The sequence below is a fragment of the Punica granatum genome, chromosome 2, assembly GCF_007655135.1.
Source record: "Punica granatum isolate Tunisia-2019 chromosome 2, ASM765513v2, whole genome shotgun sequence".
In the NCBI taxonomy this organism is placed as follows: Eukaryota; Viridiplantae; Streptophyta; class Magnoliopsida; order Myrtales; family Lythraceae; genus Punica; species Punica granatum.
Window position 1 is genome coordinate 12,521,237 of NC_045128.1, and position 11,441 is coordinate 12,532,677.

General features: G+C 39.8%; 1 protein-coding gene across 1 annotated transcript; it reads right to left on the minus strand.

Annotated features, from left to right (window-relative positions):
* Positions 1 to 5,860: 5,860 nt before the first annotated feature.
* On the minus strand, positions 5,861 to 8,658 carry LOC116193664 (50S ribosomal protein L20-like). The gene is made up of 4 exons (XM_031522403.1): positions 8,413 to 8,658; positions 8,125 to 8,316; positions 6,978 to 7,192; positions 5,861 to 6,103 (listed from the first exon to the last, which is right to left on the minus strand). The coding sequence occupies exons 3-4, from the start codon at positions 7,161 to 7,163 to the stop codon at positions 5,861 to 5,863; spliced, it is 429 nt and encodes a 142-aa protein (XP_031378263.1). The 5' UTR covers positions 7,164 to 7,192; positions 8,125 to 8,316; positions 8,413 to 8,658.
* Positions 8,659 to 11,441: the final 2,783 nt, after the last annotated feature.

Genomic DNA, 11,441 nt, shown 5'->3' on the forward strand with positions numbered 1-11,441 from the left:
CGTAGCACATATCTCAATGCTTTTGAAATTGTGAATTTAAAAAGGGAGTGACTAATAGTTCTTGAACTGTCGACGCGATTACAGATTATTAATCGGTTCGTACAATTCATTTAAAGGAGTCAAGTAATTTAATTTAGCCAAATTTAACGTCCCGATTATCTCGTATGTAGAATTTTAGGTTAATTAGAAATTTGCCGAATGCTTTAATCTACGGATTTCGAGTCGTCGAGATAGCCATTAGCTGACCGCCCGATAAACTCTAATTTTCGACATTTTCACGTTGTATACATATAATTACGAAAATAAAATATTTAAATGGGGCACATACATTGTCTGTGAGTGATCCAAGTAGGAAAGGGTCGGGTATTTTTAGAAAATGTCCAGGGCACTGAATTGAACGATTTTAAAAGAGCAGGGACTGATTTGAAAATTCTAAAAAAATTGGGGACTGATTTGAAAATTCTAAAAAAATTGGGGACCGTGTAAAAATTACTGAAAATGTCCTAGGACTTATTTGAAGTGAATTTGAAAATCGGGACTGATCTGAAAACAAAAAAGGCCCCGGGACTAAACTGAAACAACTTGAAAAGTTCCTTGGGATGCTTGAAAAATTCTAGGAATTCAAGGCTGATTGGAAAATAGTAAAATGACTGGGTCTTGATTGAAAAGAATTTTTGAAATTCGGGGCAGATCTGAAAAGGGTGAAAAATAGTCCCGGGGCTAAATTGAAACAATTTGAAAAGTTCTTTGGGATTCTTGGAAAAATTATGGAAAATCCAAGGACTGATTGGAAAATAGTAAAATGATCGGGACTTGATTGAAAATAGTTTTGAAATTCCTGGTAGATCTTAAAAAAATAAAATGCGTCCTCTGGACTGAAATGTGACAAAATAGAAAGTTCGTAAAATAGAGTTCGGGACAAATCTGATCACCCACGCGACCCAAGAACACTCATTTCACATTATATCCATCAAGCAAGCAATAATATTCAGGAAATGAGCCCTAATCATGCCACTAAGTCGAGAATTTACCTAGTTCGAAAAGTTGAGGGGTGATTCTATAAAAATAAAATAAAAATCGCCGGACGAATCGGGTTGGATCGGATCGGATCGGACTGCCCGCCCAAAGGAGAAACCGCCCGGAAGAGAAGCTGGGCCGGACTGCGGCATGTTGGGCCTGAATGGACCGAACTTGCGAAGAAAGAGAAATGGGCCGAGGCCCGTTAACCGGCGGGCGATCGGGATCTCCGGGAACGGCGGCGACGGCGCTGTGGGCGGCGGTTCTCGCCCCTGGACGCCGCGGTGAGGGCCGACGCTTCGCCGTGGTCGATCTGGGCCTCACTGGAGTTTAAGCGGTCGGAATCGGGGGATTTTTTCGATTTTCCGGCCGCGGCTCCCGAATTCCACCGATTTCAAAATTCTCTCAAACGAGAGCCAATTTCCCATTTTCTCTCACTGGGTTTTGTTCCCCCTCATCCGAATTGCTTTTCTGTCCATTTAATTGCAATTTCTTCCCCTTTTCTGTCCACCCGGGCCCTCAGCAGCTTAACGTCCACCAGCGACCCGTACCCGTAAGCCCCACCTTCAAATTAGACCCTATTGTAGTGCCATTGTCGACCATTCAAGCAAATGATTATATGCATGAGTGCGAAATCTCGCGTAATGTTACGATTTTGATGAACTTCTACTTAAAAAAAAATGGTGTTTTGATGTGAACAAGGCACAATGCAAGTGGGTTTAGTGGCTTCTTAGTTCCTACCGTCGCTGCCATTGCCCTTAGGGTCGCCATACCAAGTGGCAATGGCCGGCTTCCACAGCTAGTTGGACTTGGCGGAGGCTGCATCCGTCAGCTGCGCCGACGAGCAAAGCCCACGGCCCGAAAAACAGCCCAGACCCGCGGAGGCTCTGCGACTGCATAGTGGCACGTGTCGTACAATGTCGAGCCGGCTTAGGCAGCAGAGATACCTAGGGGATAGTGATTGAAGGCCCTCTGCCAACAGACACTCGACTAAAGCTCGGAGAGGGGGAGAGAGGGCTTCGATTTCTTGGCCGTATTGTGGTTTCTCTATGGCTCTGTTCCTGTTCAATTTGAGGGTTTTTGGTTTCAGAAACTTGGCCCAGAGCATCAACCTCCTCAAATTTGTTGAATTTGTCGAACATTTGCTGCTTAGAGGTAGAGATTGAGCAAACCGTTCAAGCTGGATACCCTTCTCCAATCTCTATTAGGTTCTTTTTTTTTAACTAAAATTTTTAATTTGATTATTCATTAATCAGGTCAAATGACTTAATTGTCCCTAGAAAATGTCATATGTTGCTCACATGACTCAATTTGGCTAAAAAATCAACCTGAAGGGGCAAAGTGCCTATCCTTTTGAAGGTCGGGGGCACGGTGCAAATTTTTAAAGGTGAGGAGGCAAACGTTGTTTAACTCCAAAGGTCAGGGGGTAAAATGCTTTCTACTCGCCCAATAATCTAACCATATACATATTATACGGGATGTGCATGGATACCGGATATACCCGGAACCGATCGGAACCTACCTATTAGGGTAAGGTCCAGATAGGTCGTATTGAAAATAAGATAGAATCTCGGTATTAGAATACGAAACCGGTAAAAACTGATTTCGGTTCTTGCATGTAAGGTACCTAGAACCCCAAAGAATCGAAACTGAAATCGATTTTCACCGGTTCTGTATTCTAATATCCGGACCGTACCCTATTTTCAATATGAGATCCAAACCAGGATAATAATTTCCCCCATTATATATAGTTATATTAAGATATTCCTATATTTAAAAAATATAGTCACTAATTTTAAAAAAATTATAAATCTATGTTGACATTCTGTTTTGTGTGATTATTGATTATGAATGAGATATTTTTGGTTTTATTTAGCGAGACAAAAGAAAATTTACAAGTTCTAACATAGTATCCGGAATCTGTGGTATAATACAAGTTCCGGGTAGGCTCCGGTTCCAAGACTCAACATGATAGGGTCTAGTTTCAAAATCTTGGAATATGTCATTTACAAGGTAGAGTTCAGGTATTGTGAAAAAAAAGGGTACCTGAACCCACACATCCCTATGTACACAATAAAATTCACGAACTTCACCAGTTGTGCCAAATCTGAATTGCAGATGCACAAAATCCGCGATTTATCATCATGGTAGTGGTGCTCTACCATGTATTGCCATCTTCTCGCCATGTTGCCTTGATTCTCGAACAGGGTGATGACCCTCCAATATTATGTTCGGGGGAACAATGATGAAGTTCGTATGCTGGTTGATGATAGCAAGCAAGAGTGTTCTCAGTCTCCTCCAGAGTCACAAGCAACAAAGACAGTCAGGCCGAGGTTGCTTTATCAAATGCCACTCATCCGTAAACTTGTTGGTCGACGCGGTCGATAATTCTTCATGGGTACACACATGTTGAGACGAATATTCAGCTCAAAATGAGCATTTTTCCTGGAATTTATATGGCATATGTGTCGGGATTTTGGGTTCATTTCTTCTTCCAGATACCCACCCGAAAATCGGGTCGGTTTTAAACTGGTATTGGCCCTAAGTGGGAGAAACATGGGGGGGCCCAATATCATTCTTTTGGCCCGCCTCAGCACATGCGAGTATGTGCTCATCAACATTCAATTTGATATTTTTTTGCTTAGTGACTTGCTCACTGATATTAGCTTTAGATGAAACCAATATGAATGGCCAATGTATCTTGTGGAATGCCAGCAGGAATGCAGCATCTAACAACCCTTAACTACGTTATTTTTTCGTTTTTTTTTCAATTTACGAGCTATATTATGTATCAGTAATAACGTGATGTCACTGCTCCATAAAATACCTTAAAAATTATGATTCCTTTTATATCCTATATCAAACATAACACACATTAAATTGATATACTCTAAAGTAGTTACAGCTTGTTACGTACATTGCTAAGTATAACCGAGACAAACTTCTATAGTAACCGAGTATTTAAGCCAAGTTTTTACCTCCACGAATAGCGACCAAACTTGTAGATGGCTGCAACGTCATCTCAAGGTCAAGGTCTTATTCTTGTGATGACTAGCACAAGGGCAAGTGGTCCACATTCAATGTGTGCCAAGAGTCTACACTCACCATGCGTGATTTTCATTGCTAACCCCATCGTCGCTCTATACCGCATCGATTAAAGTTGTTGAAAAGGAACTAACTCAGGTCGTTATTTTATCAGCCTTATCATTCCTCTGTGTATATTGGAGTTGACTAATTTCAGGGCATTTCTATGAACATTGGTCTTGAATGAAATGCTTAACCTCTATATGAAGGATGTCATTGTATCTTCTACTGAGAATGGTTAAAATCGAGTGGATCAATAAATTAGATTGCTGCTACAATAACAATTTAAGAAAAACTGAAATTTGATGTCCACGCAAAAAGCTAACATCCAAAATAGATCACTAACAAGAATATTCTCAAAAATGCCACAACATGAAGTTTTGGGCCAAAATTTAAACAAAAACTGGGTTGCAAATTAACATCTACGGAAAAAGAAAACTCTGCAATGCGGGTCTATGTTATCAGAAGCTCAAAGGTGATGAATATAATCTTTAGCTCAGATTCCATTGTAAAAATCGTCTACTCATCATCTTCATTGTCATCTACTCCAACAGCTGAGTTGATGGCATTGAGTCACTCGATCAAACGAGCCTTCCTTTCCTCATATGTTAGCTTCTTCAAGTTGTATATGTTGAAGAAGAGGGGTTAAATTGATTCAGTACCCACCAGAATCGAGAGTACCCCTAACGTAATTCCGGCAGTTAGGGGCCTCGATCCCGACAACCCACCCCCTACTGGGGTCACCAACGCCATCTGTGGTCACCAGCGACCACAACTGAGGGAGTTAGTGGTTGACAGTGAGGCCTCCACCGCCGACCACTGCTCCTCTTCCATCCCCTTTGATTTTGCTCTTTTCTTGATTTTTTTTATTTCTAGAAAACAATTTTATTGTTACATAAAATATTATGGGTCCTACTTTAGCTATCATCATAAGCCACGTGGTATCGGTAATACGCATCAGCATTTTCCATTCAAATTAACGGAAAAGTCGACATCGTACTAGAATTTGTGTCAAATCAATAGTTTATGCATTTTTGAATTAAGGAAAAAAATCGTACCAGATTGATAAAGTGTTGATTTACTTATTTATTTATTTTTGGTTATTAACCCAGTACATTATATTTCACAAGCAAGCGGGTGACTAATGAATTTAGAATCCTCTATATATTTCTTCATGAGCCGACATTGGAGCTTCATCTTTCATTGTTAAACTGGTGTTCGGTGATGGGTCAATGATCTTAGTTGAGGTCATGACGAGAACTGTGATGGTTTCTAAAATCACAAATAAGATGTATAGTATAGGTTGATGTCTTGGAGTAACATATAAGAAAACTTCCCTGTAATTTTGTTTGTTCCATAAGCTCTCAAATGGAACTTTATCTGGGATTACGAGACCTATGCTAATGGCAAATTGACAGGATTCTAAGACTGACCCATGTTAATCCTACAAGAGTTCATCATGAACCCGTTCTGCTCATCAATATGATGTCTCCCTTGGCTGGCAAAACTAGCCAAGTCTTGTATTCAACATCAAAACAATGTCTTACTGAGCTCGTAATAGTTAGAAATCAAACCTCTTCCTACATTGCCCCTCATCTATTCATATCTTCCTCATATCACAAGGGAATGAGAAGCTCCGAGAACATAGAATGCAGAATATTGAGAGAACATGCAAGCAAAGATGATTGAGTTCCCAAAGTTCAGGCCGCAAATTCTTTCTAAACCAGTAGAAGCTTTGAAGAAACCACGAAACAATGGTTCAAACATCGAGCTCAAAAAGAGAAACAAGAGACACAAAGCGACCAACATACCAGACACTGACTGGAATGCTTACCTTCTTGGGAGGATGAACCACATTCTTCTTCCCAGGGAAGGCATTACGAGAGATGTCCACAAGGGCCTTGAAGCAAAGTGGCTCATGCATGGACAATTCTGACAGAACTTTCCAGTTCAGCTGGATGTTCTCCTTCATCAACCCGTGCATGAAGTTACCGTAATTGACCTGAAAATCAATACAAATGGCCGTAAGACTATGAGATTATATGCAAAAGTTCATCCACTGCAAATGCCCATGTTGTTTTGGAAAAAAATTAATATGTTGATGAGGTAAATAACCAATTTCAAGAAAACAATTGGTGCTCAAGCACAAGCCAACAATTATCGAATAAAAACCACCCAAATATCCAACAAATAGTTCATGTTAAAGTTCCGGTATAACATATGTGCTTAACCATGACATATACACACATATATAAGAAATGCTAAGATGATTTGCATGGCTAGTTTGAAATCTCAAAGGACTAAAGTTTCTTGAATCCTTAAAAACCGCTATTTCTTATCCTCCAATAGAACTTCGGCTTACACAGCAAATAGGGGATGAAAGTCATTAACTGAAAATATTTTCTAACTCCCATTGAAGTAGAAGATACCGTTTTTTGCATCTTAGTTCTCATCTCAGCGTTCATGAAAGACCTTCTATAGCAGTTGATGTTACTCATGAAAAACCTATTTCTTTTTATATATGAGTCAAACATGGCATCAAGAGAATGTTCAGAAAGTAGAAAAGCCAAGTCGGAACGAGCACAATGAACTACTTTCCATGCTTTACGGGCAAAGAATACTCATCAACCACACCACAATACTCATCTCTACACTTGGGAGATTCACGGATGAAGCTTACTCATCCCGGCAAGGGTAAATAACATGATATCGTCAACAGTATTATCCAAAGTTCCATTTAGCTCATATTCAGAATACGTGCTTCAAGCTGATAAACGAAACCAAATATATGAGACACAAGAAGGGAAAAATCATTGAAAATTTAGAACAACCAGTCTTTCGATATATATGTAAAAAAAAAGACGGACGGTACATACTGAGTGGAGGCGAGTGCCGGCGTTGATGCGCTGGATCCAGAGAGACCGCATATCACGCTTCTTGTTGCGGCGGTCTCTGTAGGAGTACTGCAGCGCTTTCTCGACCCTCTCCCTCGCGATTCTAATGCAGTTCTTCGCCCTGCCTCGGAAACCCTTAGCCAGGTTGAACACCTTTTTCTTATTCATCTTCCTCCTCCTGCTTTCCTTCTCTTCTTCTGCAAGAAGAAGTAAATAAATTTTTAAAAGTAAATTATTTTAATTAAATTACTAAAAATTATGTTTATTAATAAAATTAATTATTTTAATAATTTAATAAGCATAATTATCTAAAGAATTAATAAAAGATTTATCTTAATAAAAACACGTTCTCTTTCAATTAAAAATTATCGTATATTACAATTTAATTACTAATAAAATAATTAACAATGAATAGACATTTAATAAAAATATTTCAATTCTTAAATAAATTTAAAAAAATTAAAATTTCATTCTTTTATGAATGAGAGCAACGTATTAAAAACACAATGAGCCCCGACTAAGGGCTGTTAAGATGGGACCCTTTCAAGAACTCAACTGCATTTTTAATCCAGAAACTTCGAAAAGTTAACCGAGTAGCGACCAAAGAATGACTTCTCAGAATACGAAGAAACAAATACTTTCAGGAGAATACATCCACTGAAAATTTACCCAAAAAATAGAGCTTCAACAACAAAATCGTGAAAAGAACAGCCAGCAAAATTGAGCTATGGCAATAGGCAGAACTCGATCTAGGTCATCCAAAGAAAGAACTTTACATGGAAAGAAAAAGAGATGCTGCGATTTGAATCCCTCCGCTAGAGAATGAAGGAGAAGAAGAAGATTGTAGCATCAGTACAATCAAAACAAGCCCCATTTTCAAACAGCCCTCAATCAAGAAACACCTAAATCGGCTTCATAGCTTAAAGTCTTAAAACCTATAGGAGCAATACACGTACACAGCCAAAAGACTCAGCTGAGGATACTTTCCACATCAACAAACAAGATGGGAAACTGAAAACTCTATTCCACAACAGGATGAATGGACTCGCAGACACCGCGAATCTCACAGCAGTGAAAGGTCATCTGATTCACAACAGTGAATCGAAATAACGGAATTCGCAATTCTTACCGTAAACGACTGTTAGGAGGTTGAGTAGAATGATGCTTCACTTTCCTGGATGCGAACAGGATCCTTCGCCACAGCGACCGCTTCCTGAACAGTGATCTCAAGCTCGGAGACTTTCTCGATTCGAGTAGCGGAATCAATCGACAAAGCCCTAAATTTGAATTTTTTAGAGTTCGGGTCGATGATCTGCTTCTTCTGCAAAAAGAAACATCGCCAATCACTCAAATGGGTGGAAATAACTAACTAGCAGTCAATCAATGGACCAAGAATGGGTGGAATGTTCAAGCCTACCTGCTTCGGCTCAAGGGAGGTCCGCGAGCTTCGTCTGTCTTGTTGCTGCTTCTTCTGGCAGTGTAGCAGCGGAGATCAACACCTGAACCCTTTTCCGTGGCGGTGGAGGGAGGAATCGACAATGGATGCAGGAGGAATCGAAGACGAGATGTTCGATTGCTCTGCTAGGGTTTATCAAGCTCTGACGAACACGAAAATGGGGCTTCTCTGCAAGAAATAGCAGGATGGCATGCGATCAACGAAAATTCTAAATGATGCAGAACTTACAACTTGTAAAAGCACAAGTTAATCCGATGGTGAAAGCAAATGTAGCAAGTGAAAATCCCCAGGAGATGGCAATTAACGGGATGCCGTTGGTGATAGTAATACAACGGGCACAATGCTGCAATGAGACATATTAACACCATCATCCAAAAGATCCAATCAGACAAATTAACCGAACCATAAAGATTTTCCCTATATGGAATTTCTCTGTTTTTGTTCTACATGAACAAGCTCGGCTATAGAATTACCAATCGAGGGTTTCATTCATTTCCGATTGATTATGGTATCCGATTGATTATGGTATCATAGTTCCTCATAGAATTCAAAACCTGAAGCTACAACATCCAGATTTTCCTTCATAACTTGCTAATCGACTGATCGGGATATGAATATGCAGGCAAGGCAACATCTTCAATTCAAACAATCAATATGCTGTGACAACATACAAATTATCCAGAACACAATGTATAAATTATAATGCTATTTCATCAAACCCTTTCACAGAGATTTCATAGAATAGGTGTTGCCTGTGAGTAGGGGAACGTGACTAGTGCAAGCTACGAACCACTGCAAGCAACACAGAACCAATCCAAACACAACGTACAAATTATAATGCTATTTCATCAAAACCCTTCACAGAGATTTCATCGAACAGGTGCTGCCTGTAAGCAGGGCAACGTGACCAGTGCAAGCTACGGATGTAAGCAACACAGAACCAATCCAAACACAACGTACAAATTATAATGCTATTTCATCAAACTCCTTCACATAGATTTCATCGAACAGGTGCTGCCTGTGAGCAAGGGAACGTGACCACTGCAAGCTACGGAGGAGGTCAGCAACACAGAACCAATTCAAACAGATCAGTATTATCGCATCCGAAGCAGCTGGAATCAAGAAATTCACCAACAGCAACAACAAAATCCACCAATCAACTGCTACCCAGACAGTAATCAAACGAAAATCGAGCAAAAATCAAACCTTTCTTCAACCAGCAGTGTGGGCAAAGAACTTCCCCCAACCTGCCATAACAATGCAAAATCACATAATATAACATCAAATTGGTGGAAGAAATTACCTTTCACTTCGATATGGAAGTGGCAAGTGAAGAAAACGCTTCTTAAGAAGAGTACCCACTGGTAGGGGCCTAGCAAAATTCGTCATTTGTCCACTGCTTGCATTGGCGACCGAATGCTGCAGGGGTAGGGGACGGCTTCAAGCGTTCACAGAGGACTGGGAATGTGGGGTAGAATCGACAAATTCGCAAAGAAAATCTTGAACGATGTAGAGCAGAGAAGGAAGAAGGGGGGCAATCTGTCGTAAGGGAAGAAGAAGATTGGGAGGGTAGGGGCTGGCTTCTGATTTGGCTACCAGTCAAACGATCCGATTGAAAGTCACGGGTTGAATTGGGGTGGGGTGGGGGGCAGGGAGAGAGAAGGGGAGATGGGGTCCACAAACGGCTAAATTGTTTTTATCCTTTTCCTCAATCAAACGGATTGTTAAGCACTGGATATGTTCAAGTACTATAAAGACCGAGATTAAAAACCAACTTAGGAAGATGATTAAGACCGTTAGATTTGACCGTGGTTGTGAATACTGTAGGGGATTTGATGGGTCAAGCGAACATAGTCCAAGATATTTTGCTAAATTCCTATATGAATATGTTATTGTCTCACAGTACACCATGTTAGACAATCCCAACGTCATTGTTGTTGCTGAGAGACGAACATGACACTTATCACCTTACTAAAATTAGTTTAGGCAGAGGCACTAAAGGCTGCGGCTTGCTTATTTAATAGAGTGTCAATTAATGCAGTATTGAGAACCCCTTATGAACTATGGATAGGTAAGAAGCCTAGTTTAAAGCATCTATGTTTTTGGGCTTGTCCAGCTAAGGCAAGGCCAAATATGTCAAATTCAAGAAATTGGACACAAGAATGGTAAATTGCTATTTTTTGTTGGGCACTCGGAAAGATCCAAGGTTTACAGATTTTATGATCCTACTATTAAGTGATTATTTGGGATGAGGAATGCCCGATTTATGAGGATGTTTAATTTGGGGGTGATAAGAATAAGGGTGTTGTCTTTGAAGAGGAATTTTGTTTTTCTTCCTGCAGCAGTTGTTGTCTCTGATATTGATCAAGCAATAAATTCGGAACAACAGGACAATATTAAAGTTCTCCTTATCCAGTCTCAAGAGGCTACTTCGGAAGAATAAATTCAACAACCTCAAGAACAGTGGCAATCAAAAACTTTGTTTTGGGAGACCCAAAGAAGATGGTTTGCAAATTCATTTACGAGCAAAAGTAGGCATCTCATCAATATTGTCATAAATTTCGTCAAGTTGTCATCCATTTGGTTTCGAGATGAATGCAGTTGATGGATATAGATACAATAAGTTCAGTGGGAGTAATTTTATTTACATGAAAGATTGCAAATCTACGCCCGTTGCTAAAGGAGATAAGTTCAGTCTCAATCAGTGCCCCGATAATAAGTTTGAACAAAAACAATTGTAGTAGATCTCCTATGCATTTGCAGTGGAGTTCGATGCATGCATAGGTATGTATGTATTTGAACTTCACGTACATAGTTGGAAAGTTTAGGAGATGCTTAAGTAAATTCGATGTGGATCATTTTGGTAAGCAGCCAAACAAGTTTCTACGGTATTTATAGAGAACAAAGTGTTTCGTGCTCACAATCAAGAAGTCAAATTGGTTGGAGATCATTAAGAATGTGTAAGGTTTTTTAGTTGAGTTGAGTTTTAG